The 18890-nt window shown below is 38.6% G+C and overlaps 1 protein-coding gene across 1 annotated transcript in view; it reads right to left on the reverse strand.

Moving 5' to 3' along the window:
* Positions 1-18890, reverse strand: part of CRB1 (crumbs 1, cell polarity complex component) — a 178251-nt gene that overhangs the window by 2397 nt on the left and 156964 nt on the right. Inside the window, exons 6-10 of the mRNA XM_003792308.3 lie at positions 17039-17992; positions 12303-12850; positions 10726-10891; positions 4942-5848; positions 1816-1944 (exon numbers count right to left, since the gene is read on the reverse strand). Coding sequence (XP_003792356.1) covers positions 1816-1944; positions 4942-5848; positions 10726-10891; positions 12303-12850; positions 17039-17992 — 2704 coding nt within the window. The remainder of the gene's footprint in view (positions 1-1815; positions 1945-4941; positions 5849-10725; positions 10892-12302; positions 12851-17038; positions 17993-18890) is intronic.

Consider the following 18890-nt stretch of genomic DNA (forward strand, 5'->3'; position numbering starts at 1 on the left):
GACTTTGAAAATACAAAATCCATTGAACACAGACTCACTGTTTTAGAAATAATTGTATCAGGAAAGTTTATCCAGATGAAAAGTCTCCTAGGGTAGAGAAGGAAAACTCTAAGCTTTCTTTTCTTATCATGTTTGAAATCAATAATTTGAATTTAAATGCCAACTATAGTTTTTTTTTTTTTTTTTTAGCAAATAAATATCAAAAGAAAGGGGAATGTTTTCTGTAAATAGGGACAATGTCTGAGCAGCAGAGAGAAATGGCATACATCTTTGGATGGGCTCTAGGCAGTGTGCCAGCAAGCAGAAACTGTGACAATCAGCTAGGAAGTTACCAGCACTTAAAGGAGTAAAATTTAGGACAAAAAGGATTGCAGTATTTTGCAGAATTGGAGGCCAAGGGAATGGTCTCCAAGTTAATAAGTTGCATGGTAGAAATTGATACAATGGAAAGAGGCGTGTAACTTAAGCCTATCTCCTGTCATGTACACACATGCCTGGACTGCCTGGGCCACATAGTGCAATCACAGAACGCAGACTGCAAAAGAAAGGACTAGACTTGTCATTAAACATTAGAAGGGGAAAGTACAAGTATATCCCAGATTCCCTGCTGTTTTGTAAAAATGGCCCAGAAGCTGTATCAGTGTGACACCAAAAGAGCCAGCTGAAAAACAGAAAATTCAAAGTTGTCCAAAGTGTAATTGTCATAGAGCACAAATGCATCCATGATGTTATTAACTACCCATGCAGGAAACACTAATTCAGTGAGAATCTCTTTGTCAAATGTGTTTGACTTCAATTTGTTTAATCTGTTCAATGTAGAAAGTTTGATTGGAGATCATTATATCCTATTCTGGATGGCATATGAGATGGAGAAGCACTTTTTCCATTTTTAAAAAATCGTGTTGAGCGACCATTTATTCATCTGCTTGCTTATGCAGGCACATCAAACAGATGAGCAGAGGCTTTGAAAACAGCTGGTCCTTACTGCAGTGCACACTTGGACTGGAACCTAATCTGTCACTTCTCAGCCTTAGTTTATACATATGCAAAGTAAAAATCATAAAACTTTCTCTGCAGACCTATAAGGATTAGGGATGATGTTTGTAAGGGGCATGGCATAGGGCTGGACAAATGGTTAACGGTAAGTGATCTGTTTATATAATATTTGGATTTGATAGAACTCTGGTTTGCAACTGTTCAAGGACTTAGATCCTTTGAGAATCTGATAAAAGCCATGGAATGTACATTCCTTCTACCCTTGACCTCACCCTTGGCCAGTCAAATACATATCTAAAACTTGCCACGTTTTGGGCAGGTCACAGATTGTCTCCAGCCATTGACCAACTCTATAGTAGTAACTCCTGCACTGGGTGGAGAAGAGGTTCCTCAGAATGGCAGGATCATTTGGATAAGGTGTATGTACCTTGTGGGTTGTAGGCAATTAATTCTATGAGTCAATCTTTTAGTTGTATTTTATTTTACTTCGACAGGCACCATATTTGCATCTTGTATTAGAGTTAGTGGAGAAGAAAACAAGAATCCAGAAACATTTATCAGAAAGAAAAATAGCACATTATACATTTTTAAAACCATATTTTCCTATTTAAAGTCTTGGCTACTAAAACGTTCTCTCCTTTGACCTGAACCATCATTTTTCTTCTTTTTTTACTGTTTGTCTCTGTCTGGACTTATATTTCAGCGTAGTTTTTCCTATGGGAACTAAGATGAAAAATTAGAGGAAAAAAAATGAACTTCAAGTAATCCCATCGTTCTTTAGCCCAGAATTCTCCTCCATAAAGTTCTAACGTGACTCACCGTTCTCCAGTAAAACCTGGCTGGCACACGCATCTCAGCTCAGCCTGGACCTCTGTGCAGTTGCCACCATTGTAGCAAGTGAGATTTGTCCTCTCGTTCCCACACACTGTCGAGGGTAATCTGCTCTGCCTAGAGAGGTAAACGTTAACAGTCACAGCTGTTCATCTTGTTCATTTCATTCAAGAAAACTTTTTTGATAAATTCATATATGTAGTCAATGCCAGACTAATTAAGTACTCGGGCTGGAGGAGCTACAAATGCTTAATGGTGCTGCATGATACAAGAATCACTTGCTCCAGTTAAAAAGCCCAGGCTGGAGGAGCCTGGCTATACATCTTCCATTTCTACACAGTTTTCATTTGTGAGATAAGATCTATGCCATGAGGTGGCAATAAATTTAGGGTTGGAAAAGAGCTTGCTATAGCTGGATTTGCTGCCGCTTTGCTAATAAATCAACAAAGGCCATAGGAAAATTGCATCTCTATAAAAGGCCAGGAAAGCAAAGACTGCGCTTTGGTACCCAAGCACTCATGTGATTTCTCTGCTGGCTTTCAGAGCTGAACTTTGGTTGCTCCACCAACACTCAGGGCTCCCAGTCCAGTAAATCATAACTTCGCAGAATACAAGCCAAGTGCTGTCTAGGAGGTTTGTATACAGCACTCAATGGGAACTGCAGGTGACTAAAGAGTGCAGCTGTCTTGTATGGCAACAAAGTAGTACATGCTGAAGAATCTTTACGAAAGAAAAGACAAATTGTTAGAAGCTAAGCAGAACTTAATTGCAAGACAAAACCATCGGTTTGAAGGCACTGATGTTTCCAAAGATTTTAGGAGTGTTGCTCAGGCCCCTCCGCACGCTGTGGACGTGCATGGTATCCGATACGTAATAAATAGTCAAGAAAAGTAAAAGGAATTGAATTTTGTACCGTCGGGTGTACTGCAGCTAATTTGGAGAAACGGCCCATATGATGCTAAGTGTGTCTCTTCCCACAAGAGCTAATCAATTCTACTTTAAAAAGAAGATATCATAAGAACTTTTCAAAAGACCCCCAAAAAAACGTCAACTGGCTTTGAAATGGGTCAATTAGCAATGCAAATATCAAGCTGTGTATACATCTTAGGTTTAATAAACAATTCCTGAATCTCATTAGAAGGTACTTTTTAGAACTTTAGTCTTTGAGAACTTGACTTTGATGAATTGGGAGGAAAAAAATTTGAAGAACTAGTTACTAAGGGCTATATGTTTATTTTGCTTATCAAGAGTCACTGGGGAATGCAACTGATTTTGATCCTGAATTTTTCTTGCTTTTAAATAGGAAGGTTACTCATTATTAAATGAGTTGGTTAACTCACGGGAAATCCCACCTCACAGCAATGACATCACTTAGCACCCATCACTGTGCCTTGCCTGCCCAGGCTTTGAAAAACAATAACCCTTCTGGAGAAATACACAACTTCTTTTAGGTGTGGCTACATGTTGTGTCTGCTAGGAGATTCATGGGATTAAGGTACCACCTCTGAATCAATGTAATGTCTGCAGGCTGCCAACCCTGTCCAGGTGTTCGTGCCAAAGTCCTGGAATGTATTACTTGTTAATAATAAACCTCTCACCTCTCCATAATGACTCAATTATTTAGTAAATTTAAAGCAGTGTAAGTTGTAAAAACAATAATGACTCCTACTGACTTGGAAATATTGAAGAAATGTGACTTAGAAGGAAAATATTTTTCTTATCTCTGTTTATATAACATGACATGGAGGTGGTTCACTGGAACTAAAATATGGCTTTTGCAGTTTTTAGAAAAAAATCATGAAATACTTTGAAATGGGTAAGAGATGACTGAGTATTCTTTCAATGGAAGGCTAGGGGTTCTATATAGGACCCTTTAGCAATATATGACTTTATAATGGCGTGTGCCTTAGATTTTCTTCTCTAAGCTATATTACAACCCTGTAAGTCTTAGGAAATGATATTAATATGTCTGAATCATATTCACCAAAATGCAAATGAATTTGTAGCAAGCAATACAGTTGATTGTCACACCACAGAAAAGATGATTTCAAACATTTACTATGTTGCCTTATAGGATGAAAAGCGGTGTTGTGTTTATTCATAAATTTATTTCCTCATTGTTATTTAAATACATATACACCTCCATATGTTCTTTAGACTGTCCTTTGAACTTGGGTTTATGTCTTATGAGTTCCCTCATTAAATCCCAACAAAATTATCAAAACATTTTCACGTTGTTTGAAACTCATCTTTCACGTTTTTGAAATCACAGTTGACCCTTGAATAACACAGATTTGAACTGCACAGACTTGTACACAGATTCACTTCTGCCTCTGACACCCCTGAGATAATCAAGATCAATCCCTCCTCTTCCTCCTCTGCTCCTCCCCCTACTCAGTACGAAGGCAGGGATGAAGAGCTTTCTGACAATCTACTTCCACTTAGTGAACAGTAAATACACTATCCTCTCTTCCTTGTGATTGTCTTAATAGCATTTTTTTCAATATAGTATATTACACATACACCATACAAAATATGTGTTAATTGAGTATGTGATTGGTTGGGCTTCTGGTCAACAGTGTGCTATTAATAATTGTTTTAAGGGACTCAAAAGTTCTACCTGGATTTTCAACTGCATAGGGGTTGGTGCTACTCACTTCAGTCTACTATGTATTATAACAAAGTTTTTTCAGGATTTTATGATATTTACCTTCATGAAATAACCCAGGGCATTATTTTAGCAGTAAAAGTTATGCCTTCTCTATCAACACTAAAATTCAAATTTTGCATTTATTGTAAATGTATTTGTTTCCTGAGACCTTACCCCTGGCAGTCCCTGGGGCTGTAGTTCATAAGAGATGTTCTAACACAGATGACTGAGAAAACAGTCTGATAGTTTACAGTCTGACTGAAACACTATCATTCTTACTTGTGGAACATCCCAGCATGTGAGATCCTGTCTTGACATGGCCAAATTGTGATGGAAGTGACCAGTGCCAGCCCTGCTCAGCACAGCATCTATGTATACCTTGAGGAAAGAGCATTCTAGTGGACAAGAAAAATAATGTACAGCATGGCTCCAAGGACCAAGCTTCACATGGACCTCATGCTCACCTGCAAAATTTCCCTGTAAAATTTCCAAAACAGAGGCAAGAGTAGCCATCAATGCCACTAACGCAGGTGGCCCCGTTTGCACACTGGTGACTCCGGCAATTGTCTATCTCCACGTCACAGTTCACACCAGTGTATCCAGGCTCACATCCGCAGTGGTAGGCTGCAACTCTGTCAGAGCAGTTGCCATGGATACAAGGGTTTGAAAAGCATTCATCAATGTTGACTTCGCAGTGTGTCCCTGACCATCCCAAGGGACAAGAGCACTGATAAGAAATGTAGATGTCTTCACAATTTCCTCCGTGCAAACAGGGGTTGGAGTTGCAGGCATTCGACTGCAAACACCCAGTAACCACTGAATGTGCAGAGATTTTGAGAAATTGCTCTTTCTGAGGTTTATTAGTGAAACCACCAACAGTTTCAAGGTAAGAGAGGTAAATGCCTCCGATTTCTATTGTACTTAGACACCCTCGAAGGCCCTTTATATTGTCAGTAGCTCTGCCACCCACATGGATGTCTGTCTTATCCTTCAAAAAGTCGAGGCTTCCAGTAGCAGTTGTACTGGTCACAAGAGGTGTTCGGTTGTCCACTTCCATTTGCCACCTGGAGGACTGGGCCAGTGGGTCTGTCATGGAGAAAGTCACTTCATGCCACACGCCATCACTCACTGGCTGCAAACTTGTCAGACTCAGAATATAAAAGCTGTTGCCACTTTGTAGTTGAAAGAATAATCTGGAGTCTTGAATGCTAATAGTGACAAATTCTGGCTCTTTTTCTGCATGCAGTATCATCATATTTGCCTCCCTTGTTCTGAAGCCAAGTGTGATATTGGTGAGTTCTCTGGTAATATTCCCATTGCTTCTAAATAATATTTCACCGCTTTGTCCGTTAAAGACAGTGTTTGCAATACCTAAAGAGAGAAGGCAATACTGATCAGCAACTTAATTAAATCTACGGTGTGCTTAAACACTTTTGTTAATAGTAATGATCATTATGCTAATGACCTTCCAGACTGATTGTTTAGTACGTGCCAGGTGTTGTACATGGTAATGTGCTAGTAGCTTTTATGTTATTTCTAATGCAGAATTCTTCAATACAGGTATGATTCTTATTAGCCTTACTTTATGAAAGAAGAATTTGAGACAGACAGAAGTGAAGTAGTTTGTTCATGTAATTACAAAATGATAAAGGCAGAATGTCAAACCTGGATGGTCTGATAGCAAAACACAAACTGTACAGTTGTTTTCCATCGAAATCCTAATGCTCGCCAATTTTAGTTTGTGTTTACTTCCACAAATAAAGCATTGAGTATTTTATACATGAAGAAACTGAGCACAAAGAAATTACAAATTTAGCTACAGTGACAGAGGAAATTAACAATGGAGTCTGGCTTCTTATTAAGCTGACCTGTAGACAGTAGTAAATTATTGATTTACTTAGCTGGCAAAACTCCAATTATGTGCCAAGCTACCGGCCCTGTAATATACTTAAGTACTTTCACGTGGCTGAGAAAAAGCATAGAATCATATTAATTGCTTTCATCCTATGCCCGCGTAGTCTATGGGAGCACAGCACTTTGGGGTAATCTTATTGCATTTCTCTATTAAAAATGCTCTTACTCTACAAGGTCATTAATTCACAGCTTGTTCTATCTCTTAAAATATCTAATCCTATCTCAGCTTTTTATCTCCCATGATATCTTCTTAAGAAAATGGAAGAAATAACAACTGCCCCAGCTTTCCACCAAATCTGGAAAACTGACAGTCTCTGGACTCACTCTGCTTTCCATCCTGTTATAATGGACGCACTATCCTTATTCTCATCAAAGATCAACCCTTCTAGATGTGCACTGGATCCTATTCCTCTCACCTCTTTAAGGCATTATTCTTTATTCTGTGCTCTCATCATTTTCCCTTCCTTTTTGTTGTTTCTCATCCATATGCCACTATGCTGCAATTACTCCCAATTTCAAAAATTAAATGCACACACAAGACCCCAAAACACTACCCTGACATCCCCCAATCCTTCTGCTTTCTTATTTCTTTATTCTTTTTATCAGCAAAACATCTTCTAGTATACTTTATAAAATTATAAAACGTCAGTAGTTTTATATCATCTTTGTCTCCACTTTTTCACGCCCCATTTTCTCTTTAATACCCACAGGCTTTTGTCCCAGTCACTTCCCTGAAACCACTCTCATCTAACTTACAATGAGCGGTGTCCGTGTTACTCCATCCAGTGGCCAATTCTCTCCTCTCATCACATTCTGCTTTTCAGTAGCAATTGACCTTAAAACACGGTCAGCACCTCACCCAACCACCATCATCTTTATATTTAATTTTAATTTAGTGTATCTGCTTGTACTGTGCAGATCACTGTAACAACCACTCCTTAACCAAGACTCCCATTAGCTACCATCACGTTTGGAAAGAAACCCTAAACCCTAAACACCCACAGCGTTTACATAATGCCACAACTGACTGATTCTCCATTTCTGCTTCCTACCACTCTTCTTCATCCATACTCTATGGCCACAAAAACTTCTTACCATTCATGCAGCCACCAAGCTTGTTCCCATCCCAGGCCTTGCTGTTATTTATACTTGGAATATTCTTCTCCTAGATCTTGCTGTAGCTGGCTCTTCCTCAACATTGATATCTGCTGCAATGTCACCGCCTCTGAGAAGCTTTCTCTGACTGTCCAAGTTCAAATAGCTTCCTCCCCAGACCTGCTCTCTGTTCCAATACTCTGATTAATTTTCTTGATGGCCCCTGTTACCATGTGCTATTATTATCTATGTGTCTGCTTGTTTGTTGATTGTCTTTCTGCCTTAGAACATAGACTTCGTGAGATCAGGGATCTTTTCTGTGTATGTTATCACTAAATACCTATACCTAGAATATTGCCTGATGCATCCTAGGTGCTCAGTAAACATTATTAATTGAATAATGAAAATACCCCCATGAAAATAACTCCATCCATTATTCTGGAAAGTGGAATAATTATTAGAAACCATGGCAGGAGAAAATGTAAGTGTATCATTTACGTGTTATAATTCAAGGACCTTATTTAACTAGCTTAAAATTTCCTTTGATTTTATTGTTTTTGATTATCGTGGGGTTTTTTTGTACAAGGTTTGAATTTGGGGATTTAGGGAGGGAGAGAGCAAGAAGTGTCTCATTACATGTTTTAAAGTAAATATTAAAACGAGAAACTCATTAGTTCTCCAATTCCTAAATGAGGAATACTGTCTGTAATAGCATATAAACTTATTTTACTAACTCTGATGAGCACCCTGAAATCACTCTTGTCCTCTAGCTAAAAGCCACAATACACATAACAACATTTCTACTTCATTTTTCTTCAGGGAACTTTGCCGTAGTAAACACATCTGTACCTAAGGTGAGTTGTACAATTTTAAATCTTGATTTAAATGTTGGTAGAGTACAGCGATGGAGACAATTAAAGTCCCGGAGTCAAACTCAAGGTGATGTATCAGCTGTCCTCTTGTGTGCCATTGCTCCACTCAAACTAATCTTCTCAATATATTTTACTTAAAAAGAAAATATGATAGGATCATAGATCACATAAAATTAAATTATACAAAGTAGCAAAAGTAAATGATAGGCTCAAACGTGTCCATTAGGCCCTTGGTTTACAATTGCTGTTGTAAAACTCCCCCAATCGACTTACATTTTCTCTCTTTACTAAGATAAGTCATACTTTTAAAAAAGGGTGTGTTTGGAGGCTGTTGGAAACAGAATTCCCACTCTCTTTCTAGTGGCAATGTTGTAACAGTAAGATGCACCTCACTTCTTTCTGATGTGTGTGTGTGACCCAGTCCTAACCTGCTTTACGTCTACCCCGCAGAGCACCCTGCACTGGGGATGCTGTCCTTGGGCTGCCACGGTTTTTAGAAATCTTATTCTTTTTTTCCCTGTGAAAATGTTTAAAATGATTTGAACTCCTTTGTAGAACATTATGAGGACTAGTAACTTTCGCATTTCTATCAAAAAAATTAACAATAAATTAATAATTGATAAATCATTTGAAGCAAGTAGTTCAGAGATAGAGTAATGAAAAAGATTACACAGAAAATTCTGTGCCACATTAGAAACCAGATTAACATTTTTGTGCCATCATATTTTCTAGGCATGTGTGGTCTATTCTCTTAAGTATAAAACATAAAATCATATACATATATAGTCTTTTATTATAGAAAACTTTCCCATGAGTATATATAGTGCACTATATTTTATACAGCTTTTTAAAATATATAAACATAAAAGTAAATGTATTTTTCCCTTTTCCTCAGTTACCGTGGGGCTCAATCTAAATAGGATGTTGTCATTACCGACTTTGGGACAATCTATTCGTTAGTTCCATTTTGTTATTTTTAGTACAATGTTTTTTAAGGTATTTTATATATGTTTTTATTATAAGCAGATAATGTACTTAACATCTAGAATAGTTAAATGAAAATACTGAGTTTATTTGAAAAAAATAATAAGTCAATTTATTTACCTAACAAACATTTATTGACAGCCTACAAAAGTAGAACCTCTGTAAGTTGACCACCCAAAGGATTGGACTGAATTGGTCAACATATGAAGTGGTCTACTGTACTGTACTGATACGTACATGTGGTGCACGTCTGGTTCATAAAAATTAGGTCAATTTAAGGAGGTGGTTAAATGAGGAAGGTTCTACTGTGTATGTTTGCCACTATTCTGAGGGCTAACAGTAATGGGAAAAACAGAATAGAAAATTTCCTTGCCTGTGAAACTTCTAGTGAGAGAAGATATAATAAACATATATATATATATATTAAAATATTAAGGCATAATATGCAATATAAAGAAATATGAAGCCAAGCAAGGAGATATTTGAGTAGAAACCCAGAGGAAGTGATGGAGGTAGCCTGTGAGGCTCTGGGTTAAGAGAGTTCAAGGTGGAGGTGATGGTGTGTTAGGGCCAGATTGAGTAGAGCAAAAGAGAGAACGTAGTGAGAGCTGGAAGCACACTGAAGACACCACTTTAGAGGGCTTTTTCCTCACTATAAAAGGAAGTAAGTAGAAAAAAGGGATGACCCCTGCTGTGGATGGCAGTTGTGGGGAGAGTCAAGGGAAATTTTTCATAACGTGGGAATATGATGGAAAGCTTAAAGGCTCATGGGAAAATTGATGTTGATGGTGAGCAAGAGAAAAGTTTTAGGAGCAAAGTCCTTGAATAAGGGGAAGATATTAGAATTGAGTGCCAACATAAAGGGTTGGCTACTGATTGGACTATACACCATTTGAAATAAGAAAGACAGACTACACTTACGCATATAATGCAGTGTGGTTAGCACATGGATATGTCAAAATTGTGAATATAGTAGTTGAGGAGCTGGACATTAGGGAGATCACAAGAATTTCCTGAGAGCTCACAGCTAATAAATGACAGCATGCCAGCAGTAGTACATTTATTTTGTATTCTCAGTAGTGAGGAAAAGAAAGTAAAATATTAATTGTTTCTTGAGAAATCAGCTTGAAATGATCAAGCAACTAGGTTTGGTCCTGCTATCACCTCCATTTCCCATCCAGACACACTCTGGGCGGCATGAGGCAAGAGGTCCGTCTGGTTTGTTACACTACTCATCTGAGGTTTAACCTGCTCACACAGAAGAAACAGCCACAGATATATTAATAAGATGGTTTTGTCTATATTCTTTTTCTGTGTTTCTTCTTGGAACAAATAAAATGTCCCATCTTAATCAGATGGATGACAGGTTTGAACTCTACTTACAGTCAAACCCTTGAGGCACCAGCGTGCACTGGGCTCCAGGAGGACACAAGCTGAGTCCACACCACTGCACCTCCTCACAGGCTCTCCCAGCTGTGTTTGCAGGGCAGGAACATGAGAAGTCATCCCACAGGGAATAGCAGACACCTCCATTGTGACAGGGGTTGGACTGAGCAGAAAAGAAATTGAAGGCATCAAAGGCACAGGCAACTAAATATGAAATGCTGACGGTGAGGCCACCTGTTATTTTAAAATGCTAATTTTTCAATGTCTTTTCATTTTGAACTTTTACTATCCATTGCTAATTACACAGAATGAAACTGATTACTACCATTGCAATCTCCTTTCTAAAAGAAGAGGAAGAGAGAGAGAGAGAAAAAAATATATACATAATTGACCTATCACACAAGGAGGATTTTTAAAAATGTAATAATATTCTGTGCAATTTACTAGCCACTTTTTCACACACACTAATTGTCATTTTAGGTAGAAGTTATTATGTATATGTACACGTGATGAAATCAAGACCCTGGCAATTGCCCAAGATTCTACAAAGAAGTGAAGTAGTGAAACTTAGTACTGAATCCTCTGAGTCTTAATTCACTGATACCCCCTAACCCCAATGATTGTTCTGCCACCGAATCACAAGCATACTATTTTTTGAGTCCTTATACGATGGCTCACAAAGGATTCAAAATAAAAAAAATATTTAAAAAGAATTCATTAGAGCCTGGACTGTATTTGTTTCGGGTTTACTATTAACGTGTGCTTTAGCCTAGTAATATAACCTTTCTAATCTTCAGTTTCCTTATCTGCACCTAATGTAAATTGAGGCAACAATAATGCCTACTCTAAATCGTAGTCCTTCAGGGGAATTCAATGGATTAATTAATGTGAAATCATCTCTGGCACATTGTAAGTGTTCCTATAATGATGTGACAATGATTCATTTGTTTTATGTTTAGAAACAACTGTAAAGTATGGCAATAGCTGGAGACATATATAGATATGCTTCCCTTTTTTTCCTTTGGAAGGTCATGCAAGGTTGACAATTTCTTATATTTAAGCCGATCTTAGAGGGGCATATGAACTATTTAAAATAAAGCATGGGCTCTGCGAAATTATATTTCAGAAGATTTTAGAAGGGCAGTACTTCTCAGATTTTTTTCTTGTTGACTTAATAGAAGATAAAAACCATAGTTTAACATTTAAGAGAAACATAATGGTATCTTCCTTTAAAATTTTAGTGAGTTAAGCCTCTGAGATGTCATTAAGAGGTTAGGCATTAAAACAAATTATTGTTAAGTAATTTGATTATTGTGAGGGTAGGAGATCCCTGGAGCTCAGTTTATCTTGATTGGTTAAATGGACTATGATGTCAAGAAGATCAAGATTTATTTCTGTAGCTTCATGTAAATTGCCCAGTCTTGCTGGGAAAATATACAAGAAGCTTTATTCTATGTTTGAAGGCTCAGTAATATTATCGTCATATACAAGGAATGGCTTTAAAATAAATAATCTATTTAATAATATAAAAGTTGAACATCTAGTAAGTATTCAGTTAGTATGAATAATCCTACCTTGCATATGTTGTCTCCAGGACAGCCTTGGGTCACATTAAAAAGAATTGAATTGATAGATTCATTATTTGTTGAATCTGGGAAGAATTCCAGATTTTGATTGTTTAGCCTTATGTCTTGGACACAGCCTTTGAAAAACCCACCATGAAGTTCAGTCTCGCGCTTGTCAGGTAGCCCGCCAATATAGATCACATCTCCTCTTTGAATGTTCCATGTAGGAGCAGAAATAAATCCTAGGTTTTGTGAAGATTGATATAGTTCAATTTTACTCGGCTTGATCTTCAAGGATATCAAGTGGAAATTTCCATCGCTAATAACAAACTCCACTACTAATTTGGGGGAGTTTGGAGTCAGCATTGCCAGCCTGCCATGCTCTATCCACACACGGATGAATTGATGAGTGCTGTTTTCCAAAGCTAGAAGTAAGCCTGACGACTGATGTGTTCGGACGAACATGGAGAGGCTGAAGTTCTCCCCATAGTTTTCATCAAGACTGAAGACAGCGTATCCAGTAGAGTCATTCAGGCCAAATCTGCCAGCTACATATTCTTCAATGTCAAAATAGGGGAGGGGAGGGAGAGAAACACCTTAAGACTCAAAAGTAAGAAGAGACAGAAAATGACAATTTTGTACACACACATGACAATTTTGTACACACATACATACTCCTACATATTTTTTTAAAGTTCAAGGAAGTCTTAGTCAAGAGAATAATGATTTGCCCTCATTTTCTGAGTTTACTTTCTCCCTCAAATAACTACATTTTGGTTCATAGCTTATAGGTGAGGTCCAATGATCAAAAACTGAGGCAAAGCATATCTCTGCATTGATACACTAAAGAACCTCCCCTTCACTGCTCTAACATTCTGAGACTCGGTGGTGGGAATATCATTACTCCAACTTGGTGGAAGAAATTTGACGGGGAAAACACTTCATGCAACTTCTATCAGCAGCCTTTTCAGGCAGTCGTAACCTTTGCTATTTGAAGGCACGGTGAAGCAAACTTGTCATTAAATTTAATTATTCCCTGTGAATAACAGAAAGGAGAATTCAACTACCCATCCAGTAAGATAAAAGAGAACCCAGGGAGAGTGAGGTCCCATAACTTTAAAGAGAAAGGAGTGGTCAGAAGGAGGGAGTGGTCAGCTGTGTTAACTGCTCCTAAGAGGTCAAATAAGATGAGAACTGAGAATCGACCATTGTATTTTGCAATCTAGAAATAACTGATAATTTGAAAATATTACTATTTTAAAGATAGTACGATCTTCAAGTTTTTACCTTTCAATCCTAAAAAGAAAAAAAAAGAGCATATTGCAAACACATTTGAATGTCATCATGTGGTCAAGTTGAACCTGGGACAAAGATAAGATGCATTAGTTTAGCTGAAGTAATTACTTAGGAAAAATTACTTAGGAAATCATCTGTGATGGATGGCCTTCTGCAGAAAAGGCTACCTTTTCAGAACTCTGACTTGATTCCTATAAGAATACTGCATCTGCTCCAGGCAACTACAGGTAGCTTTCAAAGTATACCATTAGATAAAATAACCCCTTTGAAGAGGTTAACATCACTGAATACACTGCAGCACTTTCATAGGAGATAAAATGCTTAATAAGAAAAATTGCCTCTTAAAACCCCTGAGGTTTGAAAATATACACAGAATCCCTCAACCTCAGGGGTGGCGGGTGCCTGCTGGTCATCCTAGGATGCCTTTAGCATCACTTTTTGATCTGTATTAAAAGAACATAGACGCCCCTCCCCCCAGGAGCTTGACTCTTCAGCAATCGTATTCTTTAGAAATCACAAGCAAGGAGTCAGTGTGTGTGATTTGCTACATGATTTGAGAAAACACCGTGAGCCTCATATGACTTGGCTGTGGGCTTGGAAGGGATAATTCTCACACCCGTTGTTGCGATGTTATGAAGATCGGTAACATCTACAGATGAAAAACAATGCTGGCAAGCTTTCACGATGGATTAACGATAACAAGATGGAATTTCATGAGAAAAAATAAGAACCACTTAGACTTAAATGGGCCTCATAGGTTTAGGGTGGGAGAAACAGGACTATGTGACACTGGGAGTGACAATGACTTAAAATCAGACAGTCATGAAATACAGCTGGCCAAAAGTCAATCAGGCTGGCTGCACAATGAAAGCCCGTTATCTAGGATGATACATACGGGATCTAGTCCTGTGTCCTGAGGTAGGGTATGCCCTGTACCATCCAGGCACCACATTTTAGAAGGGATACAGATGAACAAATGTTTATATTCTACAGCGAGCAAGCAGCTGATGAAGTGACTGAAAACTGTCACATGACAACTTTGGGAGAAACCAGGGACATTTAACATGATAGAAATGATGGCTTGGGTGGCTCAGGACACTTTCCTTCAAACATGTAAGCGTTCATAAGAAGAGATGTTAACATTTTTATTTCAGGTCTTAAAGAATTAAAGTGTAGCCAGTCAGTGAAAGCTATGAGCAAATCATATTTTGTTCAAATATAAGGACAGAAATTGGGAGGAGATTTTTGGCAAGGTGAAGGGAGTGAGTTTTGCACTCCTAACAGTGTTTAAGCTGAGGTTTGGGCCGCTACACTTAGCAGGCACAAAGTATAAAAAAAATTCAGTCGGGAACCGAAGCCCTTCTATACCTAAGAAATTGTGATTTAGGAGGACAAGATTCTCAAAGTCTTAGGTGTATGGCTGAAGATAAAACATAGGTAAATTGCTTCTATAAATCAAATATTCTTGAATATTGAAATCTCTGTGTTTTTATACATAGTCAAAACAAGATATACTGAGATAACCTCCACATACCATTCTGCAAACAAAGCTTAAGAAAATTCTTCTCAAACCTTTTTTCATTGAGATATTAGATGATTTTTAAGAAGATCAACTTTAAGACATTGAAAATCCCTATGTCTTTCATGTTTAGTCAGCCAACTCAATCCCCTAAAGGGTCTGCTTGTTCAACATGTGCCATGGCTGGGGAACATTGGGCCAAATTACGGCTTGGATGAAGTTTTGTGCTTTTGAGTACGCCTCCTGTCTCTTGAATACAAACATGTTATACAATGGCAGAAAGACTCCATGTTCTCATTACTCCTCTTAAGCTTCATTTGCAATGGGAATAAACTTTCTGAAAGCAGTCTTCATAGATAACAGAAAAGACAGACTATTTTAATTTTATGATAAAGAGGAGATATGGAAATAGAATGTCTCTTCAGTTTATGCCAAGAATTTTCAGCAAGAAAAAAGTGTGCAGAACTCCCTCTCTCCAAAGTAGTCTTTTGAAGCCATGAGGGTCACACAGTTTCAAATAGAGTGGGGGAGCAAGGCAACTAGGGGACGCGGAGGGAGGGGTCACCAACTCAGAAACTTGGTTTAAAAAAGTTCATGATTTTCCAGGTTGGAAATAACAAACTAAAGAAAAGCAGACCTCACTGTACTGATCCCTGTTGAATGTACTTCCTTGGACAGTCAGCATCACCCCGGTCGGTATCAACCTCAGGGGTCACTGCCTCTGGAAGCCGGTCAAAATGAGTCAGCATCTGTTTGTTATTTTGTATATGTAGTAAAAATATTGCCTTGGGTCAATTAAATTTTTCTTCAAAAAGTGAACATTGCCTCGGCATAATTTCCCCTTTTCTCCTTTTAAAAAAAAATCACAACAGAACTTGCCATTCCATTTAAAATATGACACGGAGCTAGTAGGTGCCATACCTCATTGTCAAGCAGGTCCATGATCTGTAATGAATATTGTGGTCGGGGGAAACCCCTGACTAGTTTCTAATAATTCTTAGCCATTTGAACATGGAGTAGGGTATAGGCTAAGACTGGTTTTAATTTTACTTCATATAAAGCAGAGGAGACTATTTAACAGCTGTCCTACTTCAAGTTACTCTAAAATCTTTGGGTAAATTACAGCTGAACTTCAAAGCAGTCTGCTACAATTACCTCCCCGACTTTTTAAATGCATGCTGATCATAATAAAATGAAACAGGTATGTATCAATCACCATCAACAGGAATCCTTCGAACGATGTTGGAAGTTAAGGATGTGGAAATACTTCCCACATTGTGATTTGCTGGAGAAATTAGATCATTCATTTATAGCCTCTACCAAGTTTTACTGCTGTTATCATTCACATTTTACTTCTTTTTTCTTCCTTTCCTTAACATCTAAGTAGAATATTCATTTTCTCCAATGGAACCCCAGGAAAGATATCTTTAAATAAAACCAGTGTTTTTATAAAAGTGCTAAAGTGTGAATGGCATAGAAAGGAGAGCAAGAAAGTAAATATTTACTAAGGATCTGCTATGCACAAAATAGTGTGCTAGTACGTAGTATTGACAAGTTTTGAGTCTAAAAGTCCCTCTTTTCAAACGATAGTCTTTTAAATAAGATTTATGGCAAATTTATGATGTGCAACAAATGGTAAAATTGTAATACTGTTTTGTAATGTCAAGGTGAAAACCCATTTGGAAAGGAGCCATCTGCCTATTTTTATACTTCTCGGTATAAGTGATGCTCCCATGTCCTGTGAATCCACTCAGAATTAATTAATGCACATCATTGCCCTCGTCTTTCTTTCTCATCAGTGAGCAACCAGCAGCAGAGGTCCTGAGGGGTCACTATGTGTCAGAGCAGGCAGAAGCAGTCTGGCCAGTTTTATTGTTTCTGCTCTGCTGTGAGGCACAGTGCTCGCTCCCAGCACCTGGCTGCCCCTCACCTCTCAGACAAGTGGGGCCTGCATAAGGCCTGTAGCAGTCGCACCGGTAACTCAGCCACAAGTTGACGCAGCGTCCTCTGCTCTGGCAAGGTTGGCTTTCACACCAATCCTTTCTCACACAGCCTGTCTTGACGTTTAATGACGAGCCGGATGAAACATTGTCCAGGGTAATGGGATTCCCATCAATTTTAACGTCTTGGAGACAGCCCACAAACGAGGCGGATGATGGTATATTATAGGTGTTAAGCAGAGCAACACCATTGCTGGTCGTCCCCACTGGTAAACCACCCAAAAAGGAGTTCTGAAAAGCACATGTTGACCGATTGCTTTCGAATGGAGGAGATTTAGCGATGCATTTGTCCTCACAGGAGCCGTCGGTTAAGGTGAGGGTCACAGCCTCTGCAAACGTCACCTCCACTGAATGCCACTCTCCGTCACTGGTATTGTGGGAGATGTACAAAAGCACCTGTGGCTGATCATTGACCTGAACTGATAAGTGAACGTAGCCACTTAGCAGCTCCAGCTTCACAAAGGTGTTCTTGTCACCTCTGAAAAGTAGAAGTGCCGTTGGTTGAACAGTTTGAAAACTGAGGGCTATGTTACAAATTGAGGCCTTGGTTGTCACTGAGCCACTTGGAACCCACAGGAAGCCATTGCCTCTCAATGACAGTGTAGTGATAGTTTCACACAAGGATCCGGTATAGCCAGGGGGACAGAGGCAGCTGAATCCATGCTGGCCATCGTGGAAATGAGGGATGCACACTCCATTATTTAGACATTGGTGATGAGTACAGCCCAGGAGGACATCAGAACAGTTCCTTCCTCCATAAAATGTTCTCGACAGGTTGTCAAATGGGCAATGACAAGTATAATTCCCAGGCAAGTTCTCACAAGTACCACCATTTTGGCAAGGGTTCAAAGAACATTCATTGATGTCTTCTTCACAGTGTATTCCTGATAAATAATAATGAAAAAATAGTTTAAAATGACATGTGCAAATCAGAAAAAGAGATTTCACCTAATTTTCATGTAGAATCTTGCAGAAGTGCAGAGCTAGCTCAGGTTACAGATAAATGATAAATAGTTACTGAGGAAAACTGGAATCAATTGTATCATTCCACATTTATTGTGAAGGCAAAAAGCATAGTCATGGTAGACTTGGAATTCTCCTTCTAGAAAAAGATAATTTGCCCATTTCAGTATTTGACTCCAGCTATAGTTGTCAGTTTGTGATGCTGAATATCATAAAAATTAAAAAGGGACAAAGATTACTATTAGGGATGCTAGGTATAAATTATTCCTTTAGGGACCCCTCTCAGATATTGTTTATCCTGTCCTGGGTGGCAGATTTAATCTATTCTACCTAAAAACAGTGATTTTGCCCTCTATCTTGTATGGGCCTCCCCATAACTCCTAAAACCAAAATCTGCCAGATAGAGTTTGAAGACGCTCACCACAGAGGACTTCAAAGGTGAGTGGAAGACCCCAGGCTCCCCTTCCCTCAATTCCAGTGTAAATGGCGACACCTATACTTAAGGTGACCAGATTTTAACATTGGTAAAGCGGTACACCATTAACGGAGAGGGGGTTAGTATGGGCTATGGGCTGAGCTGTTTATGGTTAGGGACCCTGGGGGGGGGCTACTTGTTTGTTCCAGACAGTTTGGCTCCTTCTGAGCTAATTGTCCTTGCCTAGAAGTGAAGGAGGGAGGCAGTATCCTTCTGATACTGATTCCACCTGGTGACCTTGCCCAGGAGGGGAGTAGGGAGTTTACATTAGCCTTTTCATTTCCAAATGAAGTTACATTAACCTCTTCATTCCCAAATGGAGTTATATTAACCTTTTCAGTAGC

This window comes from Otolemur garnettii, unplaced genomic scaffold (assembly GCF_000181295.1).
Source record: "Otolemur garnettii isolate 467f Iridium unplaced genomic scaffold, OtoGar3 scaffold00055, whole genome shotgun sequence".
NCBI classification, from domain to species: Eukaryota; Metazoa; Chordata; class Mammalia; order Primates; family Galagidae; genus Otolemur; species Otolemur garnettii.